The 17941-nt window shown below is 46.9% G+C and overlaps 1 protein-coding gene across 2 annotated transcripts in view; it reads left to right on the top strand.

Annotated features, from left to right (window-relative positions):
- NWD1 (NACHT and WD repeat domain containing 1) overlaps positions 1–17941 on the top strand; it is an 82222-nt gene that overhangs the window by 32291 nt on the left and 31990 nt on the right. For both annotated transcript variants that reach the window (XM_086408607.1, XM_086408608.1), the window contains 4 exons: positions 1607–1724; positions 3080–3238; positions 11344–11541; positions 14487–14609. In XM_086408607.1, coding sequence (XP_086264733.1) covers positions 1607–1724; positions 3080–3238; positions 11344–11541; positions 14487–14609 — 598 coding nt within the window. The remainder of the gene's footprint in view (positions 1–1606; positions 1725–3079; positions 3239–11343; positions 11542–14486; positions 14610–17941) is intronic.

Here is a 17941-nt window from a genome sequence, read left to right as displayed (position 1 = left end):
AAAGTGTTACTCATTTTAAAAATAACACTCATTTCGCTTCCCACCTAGGAGAGTAGTGTGTAATTGTTGGAGAACACAGAGAGGATCAAACAGTAAAATAAAAGCTAAACCCACAAGTCCCTGCTCTGAAGAGCTGCTCCCAGACTTCCAGTCACTATTCACGTATTTCCTCCGTCTTTCTTTTGTACTCAGGAGCTCTAAGACTTGGGTCCTTAGCTTACAAGTTGCCACCTCCTTTTTTTTTTTGCCTTTCAAATACCTCGAGGCCCAGCTCAAATGCCTCTCCTTCAGTAAGTCTTCCCTAATTTCCTTCCTTTTGCTTATTTGTTCTTTTTCTTTTTTTTGCCATGCCACGCAGCTTATGGGATCTAGTTTCCAAACCAAGGATCAAACCCATGTCCCTGCAGTGGACTGCCAGGGAATTCCCTTGACTACTTGTTCTTTACTCCATGTGCCCTTCTCTCCGAGTCAGAACTCAGACTGTGTATTTATTTTATTCTTGTCTGTGCTGAGTCTTCGTTGCTGCAAGCGGTCTTTCTCTAGTTGAGGATCATGGGCTTTAGGCGTATGGGCTTCAGTAGTGGCAGCACTCGAGCTTAGCTGCTCCTCTGCACGTGGAATCTTCACGGACCAGGGATTGAACCCATGTTCTCTGAATGGGCAGGCAGATTCTTAACCACTGGATCACCAGGGAAGTCCAGAGCTCAGACTTTTTAAAAGAAGCTTTTAGTTTCAAGATCATTTTAGAGTCACAGACTAGTTGCCATGAGTGTAAGAGTTCCCGTGGACACTTCTTTTAGACTTCCCTATTGTTAACATTTGCCCTAAACATAGCACAGTGACTACAGCTAGGGAATACACTTTTGAGTCTTTTATTATAGTTTGATTTCTCTTTTGCGTTTTCCCTCCTGGACAGGGAGGCCAGAGGCAGGGCCAGGCCTGATTCTTTCCTCTCTCTGGTTTCTCATAGACGCTCTGCTGTGCACCCAGAACTCCTGCAGGCTCAGCCTCATCTCTTTAGGATGTGGCTTGCCCCTCTTCCTGGTTTCACAGCCTCAGGACCCCCCACTCCAGTCCCTCTTCCCCAGCAATGCCCCTGACCATCCAATCTGATCATGTCTCTCCTCTAATATCTCCCATGGCTCCCCAGCGCCCTCTGTCTCCAGTCCAATCTCCCCAGCCTGATGTTTGGTGCTTTTGTTATCTACTATCGACATCCTCCCTAGTCTCATCCCAACCATGATCCTTCACTCTGTCTTATAATTCAGCCTTCCCAAACTCTGATCCTGCTCTCTCCCACCACTGGGCACATGATGCTCCCTTGCTCTGAAATGCCATCATTTCCAATGTATTTTGCCAGACAGGCTCCTACTTACCCTGTGAGACCCAGTTTCAATGCCCCTTGGATTCCCGGAGCCCCAGACCCCGCCTATCCCAGCCTGTGTGTGGGTATGTCCTGTGTGTGGGTATGTGTGGGTGTCCCCATCTGAAATCGTGTCACTGTCCCTCCAGCATCACCTGGTACCTGGCCTGGCCCATGTTTGTGGAGTGAATGAATGAGATTGTGTCTTAGTGGCCTGGCTGCCAGCTCTCTCCTCCTCTGCAGGTGGCCCCTCAGCCCCTGTGGTTCTCCGACACGGTTGCAAACCTGAGGAAGCTGAAGGAGTTACCCTACCACTTGCTCCATGCCGGCCGTATCGAGGAGCTGAAGCAGGAGGTTCTGGGTAAGGTCTCGGAGGGGCTTGCGTGGGTCCCTGACCGTCTGGTGCTCCCACTTTCTGGAGCCTGACAAGGTGGAAGGGTGAAGGTTAAAATCTCTGGCACTTTTTAAGGCACTAGTTCTCACCAGGGGCGGTTCTGCACCATCACCGCCCCGACATACACACCCACCAAGGGACCCTAGGTGATGTCTGCAGATACTTTGGTTGCAGCTGGCATCTAGGGCTAGCTGATAGTATAGAGGATGAGAAACTGCCTTAGAATGAGAGAGACCCTGTCTACCTGTCAATCTATCACCTACCATCTCTATTCATCTACCATATACGGCTGTCTATCTAGTATCTATCTACCGCCTATCTATCTGCTGCTGCTGCTGCTAAGTCGCTTCAGTTGTGTCCGACTCTGTGTGACCCCAAAGACAGCAGCCCACCAGGCTCCTCCGTCCCTGGGATTTTCCAGGCAAGAACACTGGAGTGGGTTGCCATTGCCTTCTCTGCCTATCTATCTGCATCTATCTATAATCTGCCATATCTATCATCTCTCTCTCTCTCTCTATATATATATATATATATATAAACATAAAATCTCATCTAACATATATATCTCCTTCTACCATCTGTATCTATCATCTTTATATTTATCTATCCAATATCTATCATAACTATCTACCTACCAACCTACCTAAATTTCTCTCTCTCTACCATTATATCTATCATCTTTATATCTATCTATCCATCCATCCACCTATTTGCCTATCAATCTACCGTGTGTGTGTGTGTGTGTGTGTGTGTGCACGCTCAGCTGCTCAGGTGTGTCTGTCAGACTCTTTGCAGCCCCATGGACTATATAGCCCGACAGGCTCCTCTGTTCATGGAATTTTTCAGGCAGGAATACTGGAGCAGGTTGCCATTTCCTACTCCAGGGGATCTACCCGACCATCTACCATCTATGTCTGTCTATCTGTCTGTCCATTGTCTATCCGTCCATCCATCTTTCTATCTATCTATCCCTCTCTTTCTCTCTCTCCCCATCCATCCATCCATCTCTTCATTCATTCTCATCCATCCATCCATTCCTATCATTCTCAACCAGGGATGACTCTGCTTCCTAAGGGACACTTGACAATATGCATCTTTCCAACGGTCATCACTTGGGAGGCGTCCCTAGCATCTAGTGGGTGGAGACCAGGGACACTGCTCGTCCACCCTACCTAATGGCCCCACCACGGAATACGACCCAGCCCCGAATGTCAGTGAGGCTGCGAGTGAGAACCTCAGAGAAAGGAGGAGCTGAGAAGCCACCTCCCACGATGCGCTGAAAGAAGCTGCAGGCTCCCCACAGCGCCCCCTTCTGCCCACAGGCAGCATGACCTGGATTTGCTGCCGGGGCCTCTCTGGGGGCATCGAGGGCCTGCTGGAAGACTTTGACCTGTGCGCCCCATACATGGACTGCCCTGAGGTCAGCCTGGTCCGGGAAGCTCTCCAGCTGTGCCGCCCGGCAGTGGAGCTCCGAGGCATGGGTGAGTGGTGCGGAGACGGCGGGACGGGGGAGGTGCGGTCTAGTTTGCACCCACTTCTAGAAGCCCAGTGTCTTCACTGAGTCACTCACACACCTTTCCTGTTATAGCTGAGGGCTTTCTCCTAGCTCCAGCTTCTAGAACTTTGAATTGAATCTGGGAGAGTTTAGGAGTAAAAACTACCAAGGCAGAGCCCTTCCTCTCACCTCAGCCCAGCAATGTATTCTATTTAAAAAATTTTTTTAAGTTTATTTTTATTGTTTTAGCCTTGCCATGCAGCCTATGGGATCTTAGTTCCCAGACCAGGTATCAAACCCAGGCCCTCAGCGGTGAGGTCACAGAGTCCTAACCACTGGACTGCCAGGGAATTCCTCCAGTATCTTATTCTAGAAAGGGCCACATAGGAAACATTTTAGGCAAAATTGAGGAAATTATGTTGACAGTATAGATAGATGGTGTTCAGTCGTATCTGACTCTTTGCAACCCCATAGACTGTAACCCACCAGGCTCCTCTGTCTATGGGATTTCCCAGGCAAGAATAGTGGAGTGGGTAGCCATTTCCTACTCCAGGGGATCTTCTGGACCCAGGGATCGAACCTGCAGGCTCTTTACCACTAGCGCCACCTGGGAAGCCCATGACATTTAATATAACAAGGGAGAAAACGTTCCCACAGATTTTTTTTTTTTATTGGTGAAACTCATATAATGATAATAACTGAGCACAGCTTTTTGTAAGTTAGGTCTACTCATGAGAAAGCAGGGGAAGTCTTGATCAGGCAGATAACATTTAGGGCTCAGTTGGGGTTCAAAGTCGGCATTTCCTGTCATCCCACTAATTACGCATATCAATTTAAAAACATCAATGGTTTTACAAAAACCATTCTTAGCTCTCAGGGAAAGTCGTTGAGCAGGGTTTGGCCCACGCTCTGGCCTGGAGTTTGAAGGATCTCTTGTGTCCTCAGGTGATACTCTGTCCAGGATGGAATTTTGTTTGTATTTTTTTAAAGTGTGGCAAAATGCCCGTAACATAAAACGAACCATTTTAATTGTCCAGGTCAGCAGCATTAAGTCCATTCACACCCCGTTGCACGACCATCAACCCCATTCATCTTCGTAACTTGTGCGTCCTCTCAAACTGAACCTCCGTCCTCATTAAACACTCGCTCCTTTTTCCCCCTCCCTAAGCCCCTGGCACTCACCCTTCTACTTTCTATCTCTAGGAATTTGACCATTCTAGGGACCCATGTAAGTGGACTCGTGCGATATTTGTCCTTTTTGTGAGTACTTATTTCACTTAACATACAGTCCTCAGTTCATCCACGTCAGAATATCCTTCCTTTTTAAGGCTGAATAATGTTTCGTTGTGTGTATGTGTGTGCTAAGTCACTCCAGTTGTGTCTGACTCTTTGTGACCCTATGGACTGTAGCCTGCCAGGCTCCTCTGTCCATGGGATTCTCCAGGCAAGGATACTGGAGTGGGTTTCCATGCCCTCCTCCAGGGGATCTTCCTGACCTAGGGATCCAACCTGCATCTCTCGTGTTCCATCGTGTAGATGGGCCATTCTTTGATCATCCATTAACTCTTCAATGGACTCTTGAGTTGTTTCTACCTTTTGTCGATTGGAAGTAATGCTGCTGTGAATATTAGTTCCATTCAGTTCAGTCACTTAGTCTTGTCCGACTTTGCGATCCCATGGACTGCAACACTCCAGGCTTCCCTGTCCATCACCATCTCCCGGAGTTTGCTCAAACTCGTGTCCATCACCATCTCCCGGAGTTTGCTCAAACTCGTGTCCATCGAGTCAGCGATGTCATCCAACCATCTCATCCTCTGTCATTGCTGTGACTATGGGGGTACAAATATCTCCTTGAAACCCCACTTTCGGTTCTTTTGGATATATACTTGGATGTGGAATTGCTCAATCATTTGGTAATTTTGTGTTTAATTTCTGAGGAACTGCCAGCTCTTTTCCCACACTGGCCGTGCCGTTTTACATTCCTACCAACAGCACACAAAGGTGCTAGGTTCTCTATATCCTCTACAACACTTGTTATTTTCTGATTAAAAAAAAAAAAAAAAAGCCATCCTATTGAGTGTGAAGTGGCCAAGATGTGCTTTCTTTTCTTTCCCCTGCTATGTTCGGTCTTAGCTGTGGCATTCAGGATCTTTGCTGTGGCTCGAGGGCTTCTCTCTAGTTGCATCGCAGGGGCTCAGTAGTTGTGGCACGTGGGCTTAGCTGCCTGACAGCATGTGGGACCTTATGTCCCCAACCGAGGGATCGAACGTGAGCCCTGTCCTGTGCAAGCAGGATTCTTAACCCCTGGACCACCAGGGAAGTCCCCGTGATGGTTTTTATCATACATTTCCCAACTGGATTTTTTGTTTGTTTTTGTCTGGCCACACTGCATAGGTTGTGGGATCTTGGTTCCCCAACCACGGATACCTGGGCCCTCGCACTGAAAGCGCCAAGTCCTAACCACTGGACCACCAGGGACTTCCCATTCCAGTTGGTTTTGATTTGAGTGTTTTTACAAGTGATTTTATAAGGATGCTTAATTCCTGTATTCCTTCCATGGTTCATTCATACCTGCAACTGCTGGTTGTCTGAGAAGCCTACCTGGCTACCACTGAGGCTGGACACCCCTGGCCCCCACACCCCTGCATATTCCATTGCTACATGCTACTTCCACATATCTTAACTTTTTAGTTATTATTTTCTCTGGCTTTCTTTTGCATCCTCTATCTGCCCCTATGCTATGCTAAGCTGCTTCAGTCATGTCTGACTCTTTGCACCCCTATGGGCTGTAGCCCACCAGGCTCCTCTGTCCTTGGGATTCTCCAGGTAAGAGTCTGTCTGCCCCTGCTCCCTGCCAAATGTCCACCCCTATTACATAGATCAGTCCAAGTGCATGGATATTGGTCTCACCAAGTTGACTTAAATCTGGGCTCTGGCATTTACTGGCAGTGTGACCTTCAAGTCCCTTACTACCTCATCACCTCCCTCACTCTCACCCCTCCCCGTGCCTTGCAGCCTTCAGTTTTCCCATCTGCAAAATGGGGGATGTTGGTGAACCCTCCCACCTAGGGCTGCTGGGGAAACTTTGCAGTCAATTCACGCAGAGCCTGTCCCCATGGTGCCTTCCGAGGAGCCTTTTACTGTCATGTGACAGCACTGATGCTGTTGACCTGAATGGCCTTGGAGGGGCCATTTCTGCCCCGAGCCTCCGCTTTCATCATCTGCAAAATGTTGGATAGCGCTAAGGTGGTGTCTACACGACTGAGCGACTTCACTTTCACTTTTCACTTTCATGCATTGGAGAAGGAAATGGCAACCCGCTCCAGTGTTCTTGCCTGGAGAATCCCAGGGACGGGGTAGCCTGAGGGGCTGCCATCTATGGGGTCGCACAGAGTCGGACACGACTGAAGTGACTTAGCAGCAGCAGCAGGATCCCACCCAAGTGGATGATGCTTTTGCCTTCCTCTTCTTGCATTCATGCTCACCAGAGGTTTTAAACCTCAAAGGGACTGATTTCCCAGGAAAATACCCTTGGGCCAGTTTAAGAAAAGATTTCAAAGCTCAAATCACAGTATGTTCTTTGCAGCGCTCCTTGACTGACAACCTGTGGCTGCCCGGTGCAAGGAGAAGGTGTAGAGAGAAATGTTGCCACCAGATGGTGCAGCTGAGCAACCGTGCATTCTCACAACATTCCAGTACTTCCCAGCAAGCTCCTAGAAACCAGTCCTATTATGGATATCTCCCGTTGCCTCAGGCTCCAGGATGACTTGGCGTGGTGCCATTCCTGTTTGTTTTTATTTAAAAGACTGATATTTTGTTCATCATGGATCTGGGGGCATGCTTTTGATTTTCTTAAAAAAAAAATTGCATTAAAGTAGTGTTTATCTTAACAGTTAAGTTTGTTAGCACCACCTTAACTGCTACGCCTGTGGTGAGTGGGACACTTGCTCCTGTTCCTGGCCTTACCCGATTTCACCCACCAGCAAACCCAGGCACAGGGCGTGGCCACCCTTGCCCCAGGCCCCACAGTTCCTGTGAGCTGTGTAAGCCGCTGAAACCTCGTGTGTGTGTGTGCTAAGTCGCTCAGTCATGTCCAGCTCTTTTGCGACCCCATCAGCTGTAGCCCACCAGGCTTCTCTGTCCGTGGGGATTCTCCAAGCATGAATACAGAAGTGGGTTGCCGCTTCTGAACCTCACCATGCCTCAGTTTTTGGGGTGATAGTGATGATACATCTAGACTGCCCCCTCCCCAAGATGTAGTTACTTTTAAAATACATATTTATTTATTTATTTAGCTGCATCAGGTCTTAGTTGCTGTGCATGGGCTTTTCCAGTTGCCGTACATGGGCTCTCTAATTGTGGCATGCAGTCTCAGGAGTTGCCACACACAGGCTCTCTAGTTATGAGAGCTCAGTAGTTGTGGTACATGGGCTTAGTTGCTTTGAGGCATGTGGGATCTGAGTTCCCCAACCAGAGATGGAACCTATGTTCTGTCCTGTTCATTGCAGATTCTTAACCACTAGACCACTAGTTCAGTTCAGTTCAGTCGCTCAGTCATGTCCGACTCTTTGCGACCCCATGAATCGAAGCACGCCAGGCCTCCCTGTCCATCACCAACTCCCGGGGTTCACCCAAACCCATGTCCATTGAATCGGTGATGCCATCCAACCATCTCATCCTCTGTCATCCCCTTCTCCTCCCGCCCTCAGTCTTTCCCAGAATCAGGGTCTTTTCTAAGGAGTCAGCTCTTCGCAGCAGGTGGCCAAAGTATTAGAGTTTCAGCTTCAACATCAGTCTTTCCAATGAACACCCAGGACTGATCTCGTTTAAAATGGACTGGTTGGATCTCCTTTCACTCCAAGGGACTCTCAAGAGTCTTCTCCAACACCACAGTTCAAAAGCATCAATTCTTCTGCACTCAGCTTTCTTTATAGTCCAACTCTCACATCCATACATGACCACAGGAAAAACCATAGCCTTGACTAGATGGACCTTTGTTGGCAAAGTAATGTCTCTGCTTTTTAATATGCTGTCTAGGTTGGTCATAACTGTCCTTCCAAGGAGTAAGTGTCTTAATTTCATGGCTGCAACCATCATCTGCAGTGATTTTGGAGCCCAGAAAATAAAATTAGCCACTGTTTCCACTGTTTCCCCATTTATTTGCCATGAAGTGATGGGACCCGATGCCATGATCTTCGTTTGCTTAATGTTGAGCTTTAAGCCAACTTTTTCACTCTCCTCTTTTACTTTCATCAAGAGGCTCTTTTAGTTCTTCCTATCTGCATATCTGAGGTTATTGATATTTATCCCAGCAATCTTGATTCCAGCTTGTGCTTCCTCCAGCCCAGCGTTTCTCATAATGTACTCTGCATATAAGTTAAATAAGCAGGGTGACAATATACAGCCTTGACATACTCCTTTCCCTATTTGGAACCAGTTTGTTGTTCCATGTCCAGTTCTAACTGTTGCTTCCTGACCTGCATACAGGTTTCTCAAGAGGGAGGTCAGGTGGTCTGGTACTCCCATCTGTTTCAGAATTTTCCACAGTATATTGTGATCCACACAGTCAAAGGCTTTGACATAGTCAATATAGTCAAAGGCTTTTGGCATAGACCACTAAGGATGTCCCAATATAGTTATTTCTTAATCCCTGGTGGTTGTCACTAAGTTATGTTTAACTCTTGGCGACCCTAGGGACCATAGCCTGCCAGGCTCCTCTGTCCATGAGATTCTCCAGGCAAGAATACTGGAGTGGGTTACCATTTCCTGCTCTAATCCCTAGAATCTATCACTATCACTTTATATGGTGAAAGAAAATGTGATTAAGGTTCTTAGGATGGAGAGTTTATCTTGGATCCTCCAAGCAGGCCCAAAATGCAATCACAAATGTCCTTATAAGAAGGCAGAATGAGATTTGAAACCCCCCCAAAAAAGGGAAAATGCGGAGACACACAGACGAGAAGGCCATGTCAAGACACAGGCAGAAATTGGGTGGATGCACATACACGCTGTTGGTGGGAATATTGGTGCAGCCACTGTGGAAAACAGTATGGAGGTTTCTCAAAAAAACTGAAAAATAGAGCTACCTTATGACCCAGTAATTCCATTCCAGGGTAAACAAAACAGAACAAAAACGCTGAAAGATACATGAGCCCCCGTGATCATAGCAGCAGTATTTACAATTGCCCAGATATGAAAGAAACCTAGAATGTCCGTGGACAGATGAATGAATAAAGATTTGCTACATATATTCAGTGGACTAGTACTCAGTCATAAAAAAGAATGAAGATTTGTCATTTGCAGCCATGTGGATGGACTTATAGGGGATTGTGCTAAATGAAATAAGCCAGACAGAGAAAGACAAATACTGTATGATATCACATACGTGGAATCTAATAGAACAAACTAGTGAATATAATAAAAAAGGAGCATACTCACAAGAATAAGCTGGTGGTTACCAGTGGGCAATGGCACCCCACTCCAGTACTCTTGCCTGGAAAATCCCATGGATGGAGGAGCCTGGTGGGCTGCAGTCCATGGGATTGCTAAGAGTCGGATACGACTGAGCGACTTCACTTTCATTTTTCACTTTCATGCATTGGAGAAGGAAATAGCAACCCACTCCAGTGTTCTTGCCTGGAGAATCCCAGGGATGGGGGAGCCTGGTGGGCTGCCGTCTATGGGGTCGCCCAGAGTCAGACACAACTGAAGCGACTTAGCAGCAGTAGCAACCAGTGGGCGAGGGGATGGTGAAGTGAACATCGCTCAGCCGTGTCTGACTCTTTGCAACCCCATGGACTGTACAGTCCATGGAATTCTCCAGGCCAGAATACTGGAGTGGTGTTCTCCAGAAGGTGTTCCCTTCTCTAGGGGATCCTCCCAACGCAGGGGTCAAACACAGATCTCCTGCATTGCACGTGGATTCTTTACCAGCTGAGCTACTACGGAAGCCCTTGAGGGAATGGAGGGGGCAAAACAGGAGTGGGGGAGTAAGATAGACTACAAGGATGTATTGTACAACATGGGTAATATGGCTAATATCTTGTAATAAGTGTAAATAGAGTGTAACCTTTTTAAATTGCATAAAAAATTAAAAATAAAAAAAAGAAATTGAGGACTTCCCTGGTAGTACAGTGGATAAGAATCCTCCTGCCAATGCAGGGCACGTGGGTTCAGTCCCTGGTCCAGGAAGATCCCACATGCCACAGAGCTGCTAACCCCACAAAGCACAACTTCTATAGCCCTGGCACCTGGAGACTGCTCTGTGACAGAGAACCACCACGAGAAAAAGCCCGTGCACCGCAACCAAGAGTTGCCCCTGTTTGCTGCAACTAGAGAGAGCCCACAGCAACCAAGACCCAGTGCAGCCAAAAGAAAGAAAGAAATACTTTAAATAATAAAAAAAGGAAGTTGAAGTGATGTGGCCACAAGCCAAAGATGCCTGGAGCCCCCAGAAGCTGAAAGAGTCAGGGAAGGATGCTCCCCCAAAACCTCTGGAGGGAGCACAGTCTTGGCCACACCTTGATTTCAGACTTATGGCCCTCAGAACTGTGAGAGAAGAAGGTTCTGTTGTTTGAAGCCCCCCAAGTTGTCTTGTTTCCAGCAGCCACAGGACACTAACCCACTCAGTAACTATGAACTGCTGGTGAAATGATCCTACACATTGGTTGGGTGCCTGGGTTTCCCTGTAGGCTCAGACAGTAAAGAATCTGCCTGCAGTGTAGGAGACCAGGGTTCAATCCCTGGGTCAGGAAGATCCCCTGGGGAAGGGAATGACTACCCACTCCAGGGTTCTTGCTTGGAGAATTCCAAGGACAGAGGAGCCTGGTGGGCTACAATCCATGGGGTCACAAAGCATAGGACACGACTGAGTGACTTACACACTTGGCATTCAGAACGTAGCCATAAGCAAGACAGGCATTGTCTTTGTTTTCAGGAAACCCAAGGTCTAGGATGTGAGGTGGGGATCCTCCTGGTGCACTTGAAGTAGGGGCGAGTGGGTGGAGAGAACAGAAAAGGAGGCAGAAGTGCGGAGGGCTCCAGCTGGGGGAGCAGGGCCCCTCCCCTCAACCAGCATCCCCTCTGTTGCAGAGAGAAGCATCCTGTACACAGAACTCCTGGCCAGACTCCATTTCTTCAGCACTTCACATCCCGGGCTGGTGGGACAGCTGTGCCAAGAGGCACAGAGCTGGTTCCGGATGTGCCCACAGCCTGTGCTGGTGCCCCTCGGAGGATTCCTCCAGCCCCCTGGAGGGCCCCTGCGGGCAACCCTCAGCGGCTGTCACAAAGGTAGGTGTCCCCAGCGCAGTCCCTGTCTGCCTGGGGGCAGTGGTTGCAGGCTGCTCTCTGGGGCTCCCCTCTGCCAGTTGGGAAGCCCCAAGGGTGCCAGCTGGGCCTGGCCCTGCTGTCTCATGCTGACTTGACTCCATCTGTCCCCCAGGGACTGTAGACGACTAGTGTAAATACGGCTATTGAGCCCAGAGCAAGCAGATGCTGACTGCCTCTGGGGTCTCGTCACTAAGAGTTCGGTGCCCATCTCACCATAGCTTCTGTGATTTTACAGCCTCATGCTAGTAAGTTTGGAAACTGGAGACTGGCTCCTGCCTGGCCCTGGAGAGGCTGGTGGGACTTTTAGGTTCTCCATGAGACACCAGAATGTCAGGATGAGAGGGTTTTGTTCTCTCCATCCATTTCCAACCCATCTTTCCGTCCGTCCACCCATCATCCCTCTCTTCCTTCCATTTGTCTGCCTTTCCATCATCCAAACTCCTTCCCTCCCTCTCTTCCTATCTTCTAACCACTCAGCTATCCATCCGTCTTTCCATTCATCCACCCCTCCCTCCATCTGCCCTTCCTCCCTTTCATCTATCCATCTGTATGTCCTTCCATCCTTCCTTCCCTTCTTCCTTTCCACCCATCCACCCATCCATCCACCATCAGTTGTCCATATTTCCAATAGTCATCCTTCCTTTCACCATTCTATCCACACCACTTACCTTTCATTTTCCCCAAATTGCCACCTTCTATTTGCTCAAATACTCCTCCTCCCATCCAGACACTCAGCCATTCATCAACTCACCCACCCACCTATCAAATTCATCTACCCTTCTAATACCCATCCGTTCACTAACCCACTCATGCAGCCAGTCATCTACCTGTCCACTTACCTGGCAGCCCACCACCACGCATGCAGCCCTTTATCTGCCCACCCACAGCTTCACATTAATCATGAGGCTACTGAACACAAATGGCTTGTTGTTCAAATACCAGCCATTATAACTTGTAGGGAAAGCTACACTCTCAAGGCACAGAGCTTCAAAAAGAGAAATTCTAAGAGACACTTGATACAATGCATGGAAAAAAAAAATGATTTAGGGACAGCTACCAGAATACTGTGTTGAGAAGGATTATAAGACTGAGTCTAACAGGAAAGAATGTACATTTATTACGATACTGATTCTGATGCTGTAACAAAAGCCAACATAGCAATGGCTGAAATAAAAAAGAACTTCATTTGTCTCACACACAACGGTCCATGCATAAATAAAGGTAATATGGTGTCTCCAGGTTGTCAGGGACTCAGACATTTTCAAACTTTTTGCTCTGCCATTTTCAACGTGAGGTTTGCATTTAATGGCCCAAAATGGCTGCTCCAGCCCTTGCCATCACAGCGGCATTCCAGCCGGGGAAGAGGGAAGAAGTAGACGGCAGTCCCCTTCCCTTCGAGGACACAACCTTGAAGCAGAACTTGTCACTTTTGCTCCTGTTTCACTGGAGAGAACATGGCCATCTTTGATTATAAGGGAGCCTGGGAAATATGCTCTTAGTCTGGGTAGCTACATACTCAATGAAACCTGTGGGCTGTGGATTTTATTACAAAAAGAAGTGTGATATCAATAGAATGGCTACTGTAAGGGGTGCGGCCGATCACAGAGCGTGGTGATTGATTGGTGAGATCTGTCCAAGCATAAGGAAAGGCAGTCACAGCGCACAAGTTTTTTGGTTTTTCTCATCTCAGTAGGAAAATGTCTTGTGTTTCAGACCCACTGTGCCAGTTGCATGAGCTCTAGTCATGTCGCCCGGTGGTGCTGGTGGTAAAGAATCTGCCTGCCAGTGCAGGAGACATAAGAAACGTGGGTTTGATCCCTGGGTCAGGAAGATCCCCTGGAGGAGAACATGGGAATCCACTCCAGTATTCTTGCCTGGAGAATCCCACGGACGGAGAAGCCTGGTGGGCTATAGTCCACAGGGTCGCAAAGAGTCGGACACCACTGAAACAATTTAACACATACACACACACGACATGTTGAGGTTGGGAAGCTTCCTACCCACTCTGGGCTTCAGTTTCTTCATTTTTATTTATTTATGGATGTACCATGTGGCTTGCAGGATCTTAGTTTCCTAACCAGGGATGGAACCTGCATCCTCGGCAATGAAAGTGTGGAGTCCTAACCACTGGGCCCCCAGGGAATTCCCAGTTGCTTTGTTTTTAAGATGAAAAGTTTGAGTTTTCATTTCCAAGGTGACACAGCTCGTGAGTGATCACAAATTTAAAAAATAAAAATAAAAAAATAAGGAAAGAAGAGAAAAATCCCACCCCCTCATATCCTGTCCCAGTGAGGTGGAAATACAATCCTGGATTCTCAGACCTGGACTCTGACTTTAACACCTCCCCCACCATCTTGGCTTTCCTGGTGGCTCAGCAGTAAAGAACCCGCCTGCCAATCAATACAGGAGACACAAGAGAAGCGGGTTTGACCCCTGGGTTGGGAAGATTCCCCTGGGAAAGGGAATGGCTACCCACTCCAGTATTCTTGCCTGGAGAATCCCATGGACAGAGGAGCCTGGTGGGCCACAGTCCATGGGGACAGAGTCGGACACAACTGAGTGACTGAGCACGTGGACACCCCAGTTGTAATGACCAGAAATTTCTCCAGACATTTCCCAGTGTGCCCTGGGCGTGTGGCACAGAATCACCCCTGGGTAGGAATCGCTGAACTAGAGACACTTATGACTGAACAGTGGTTTAGCCCATCTTCCTGCCTCAGAGCAGCTCAGAGTCTGCATCTGGCGTCTGACAGTGCTAGTTTTAAAATCCCAGCTCTGCCACTTCTAGATGTGTGACTCTGGACAAGGAACTGATTCTGTGCCTCAATTTCCTTATCTGCGAAGTGGGGGAGTATTTCATGGCTGAGAACTCAGACCCATGAGCTCTTGTTTCTGTGTGGCTGCAGGCATCACTGCCATGGCATGGAGCCTGGAGGAGAAGCTGCTGCTGGTTGGCACGCAGGAGGGCATGGTGGCTGTGTGGGACATGGAGGAACAGCAGGTGATCCACATCCTTCCTGGACACACAGGTGAGGCTTGGAAAATGGGGCTGACGATCAGGCTCCTCCTAGAGTCCTGCAGTGATCAGCCAGTTTTCAGGGTCCATTTACCACCAATTCACTTCTCTGTATAAAAACTGTGGTCTTTGTTCCTGCATCAGCTAGCTACAGCCATGTAACAAAACACCCCAAACAAGAATGCGAATCAGAACAGCCACTATGGAGAATAGTAAGGAGGTTCCTCAAAAAACTAAAGATTGTTGCCGTATGATCCAGGAATCCTATACCTGGGCATATATCTGTACCATAATTTGAAAAGATACCTGCCTCCCTATGTTCATAGCAGCAGTATTTAAAATAGCCAACACTTGGAAGCAACCATCAATGGATTAATAGATAAAGATGTAATATATACAATATATATGAATATTAGCCACAAAAAGAATGAAATAATGCCATTTGCAGCTACACACATGGACCTAGAGATTATCACACTAAGTCAGAAAAAAGACAAATTCTGTATTGTATCAGTCATATGTAGAATCTAAAATATGATACAAATGAACTTATATACAAAACAGAAACAGACTCACAGCAAAGAGAACAGACGTGGTTGCCAAGGGTGGGGGCTGGGAAAGGGCTGGACGGGAGTTTGGGGTGAGGAGATGCAAACGTGTGTGTAGAGAAAGGATAAACAGCAAGATTCTATTCTATAGCATAGGAACTATATTCAGTGTCCTGTGATAAACCATGATGGAAAAGAATACGAAAAAGGAAAATGCAAAATCAAGATCACCCCAAACACAGTAGCTTCAAACAATAGCTTATTTAGCTCACCTCTGTAAGTGGACACTTCCCCGGTGGCTCAAACGGTAGAGTCTGCCTGCAATGCGAGAGACCTGGGTTTAATCCCCAGGTCAGGAAGATCCCCTGGAAAAGGGAATGGCACCCCACCCCAGTAGAATCCCATGGACAGAGAGGCCTGATGGGGCGACAGTCCATGGGGTCGCGAAGAGTCGGGCACGACTGAGCGACTGACACACAGTGTGAGTGGGCGCTCCAGCCCCGTGGCAAGTACTCATGTGCTTTCTGAGGCTGTAGATTTGTGCTTTTGGGACATTTCTTATACGTGAAATTGTATACTATGCCATCTTGTGCGTCAGTTTTCTTTCTCGCCACTTAACACGTGCGCAGTTCATTTGTATCGTTACAAGCATAGATAGTTTGTTCGCTTGCATTGCTGAATCGTATTCCCTTGTATGCAAGCGACAGGTTTTCAACCATTCGTCACTTGAAGGACATTTACACTGTTCCCAATTTGGGGCTGTTGTGAATAATGCTACTCTGATTCATTGTATTGTCATCTTTATACTGTTTAAATGCACTAAAAATATTTCATTTATCTTAATAGATCATATTCCAGAGTTTGTTAAATGTTTAAAATTATTTAAACATTTTGTGGCTATTTAGGCTTTTTTTTTTTTTTTGGATCTTCCCTGGTGGCTCAGACGGTAAAGCGTCTGCCTACAATATGGGAGACCTGGGTTTGATCCCTGGGTCTGGAAGATCTCCTGGAAAAGGAAATGGCAACCCACTGCGGTATTCTTGCCTGGAAAATCCCATGGACGGAGGAACCTGGTTAGGCTACAGTCCGTGGGGTCGCAAAGAGTCGGACACGACTGAGCAACTTCACTCACTCACTTCACTCAGGCTATTTCTAGTTATCTTCTATTTGGATGATACTGGGATGAATCTGTTTTAACTCTTGGTCAGTATTTTTTTCATTCTGTTTAATATTTCCAGTGAGTGGCACTCTTGACTTGGAAGGTATGAACATTCCTATAGGTTTTGAGAAGTGTCATCATATTGCTTTCCAAACAGGCTGCAACAGATTAAAACACTCCCTAACCCCAAAGTTCTCAGCATTAGATACTTGAATTTTATTCTTTTTGTCTAAGGGGTTGCAGTGGAGTACGTACTGATAGAGTATTGACAAATGAGTCTCTTTATTTTATTATTTTCATCAGGATGGCTATTTTTCCAGAGGATGATTCAATCTCTGTACAGTAGCTGACTCATGGCGACCTTGATTCATTTTTTAAAGTCTTCAAACTCTTATTATTTGTAATCAGAAAAACTCAGTAATCAATTTACTGAAAAAAAAAACAAAAACACTGTGTGTGTGTGTTAGTTGTTCAGTCATGTCCAGCATTTTGCTACCCCACAGACTGTAGCCCCACAAGGCTCTTCTGTCCATGGAATTCTCCAGGCCAGAATACTGGAGTGGATTGCCATTCTCTTCTCCAGGGTATCTTCCCAACCCAGGGATCGAACCCGGGTCTCCTGCATTGCAGGAAGATTCTTTACCATCTGAGCCATGAGGAAAGCCCTGAAAACACTGTAGACCTAAGTAATAGGAAAAGTAAAAGTTTCCCATCACATGGTAGGGTGCTAGAGGTCTTTTGTTCTGGCTTCTGAGAGTCAACTGTGAAATTTTCAAGAATTAGGAGAGGTGGTCATTCTTTTTCTTAAAAAATTTTTTTTTATTGAAGTATAGTTGGTTTACAAAGTTGTGTTAATTTCTGCTGTACAGCAGAGTGACTCAGTTATACACATATATGTGTTCTTGTTTACATTCTTTTCCATTGTGGTTTATCCCAGGAAATTGAAAATTGTTTTCTATGCTCTACAGTAGGACCTTGTTGTTTATCCATTCTGTATGTAAACAGTTGGCATCTACTAATCCCAAACTCCCAGTCCATCCCTTCCCTGCTGCTGCTACTGCTAAGTCGCTTCAGTCGTGTCCGACTCTGTGCGACCCCATAGACGGCAGCCCACCAGGCTCCCCCATCCCTGGGATTCTCCAGGCAAGAACACTGGAGTGGGTTGCCATTGCCTTCTCCAATGCGTGAAAGTGAAAAGTGAAAGTGAAGTCACTCAGTCATGTCTGACTCTTAGCGACCCCATGGACTGCAGCCCACCAGGCTCCTCCGCCCATGTGATTCTCTAGGCAAGAGTACTGGAGTGGGGTGCCATTGCTTTCTCCGCCATCCCTTCCCTACTCCTTCTCTTCTTTGGCAGTCACTAGTCTGTTCCCTATGTTCAAACAGCCATTCTTAAATGTTAGATTATAGAAACATACAATTAATCAATTCTATTAAAACAAGGTAATAAATACTCAAAACTCATCATTTTCTAAATATTTCACAACACTCTACTCTTATCTCTCTTCTTGGTTATTATATCTGTGTGATATATATGGTTATATATAGACACATAAACTTGCGCAAACTGTTTTTTTTTTGCCTCTTTTTATATCATGTATATATCTCTAGCTCATTTTTATTCATTTTCTTTTTGGC

The sequence above is a fragment of the Bos grunniens genome, chromosome 7, assembly GCF_055505025.1.
Source record: "Bos grunniens cultivar Pamir isolate PY7600 chromosome 7, Bosgru_T2T1.0, whole genome shotgun sequence".
NCBI lineage: Eukaryota > Metazoa > Chordata > Mammalia > Artiodactyla > Bovidae > Bos > Bos grunniens.
The sequence above is the reverse complement of the archived record's forward strand: the minus strand, read 5'-3'. Positions and strand labels throughout refer to the sequence as shown.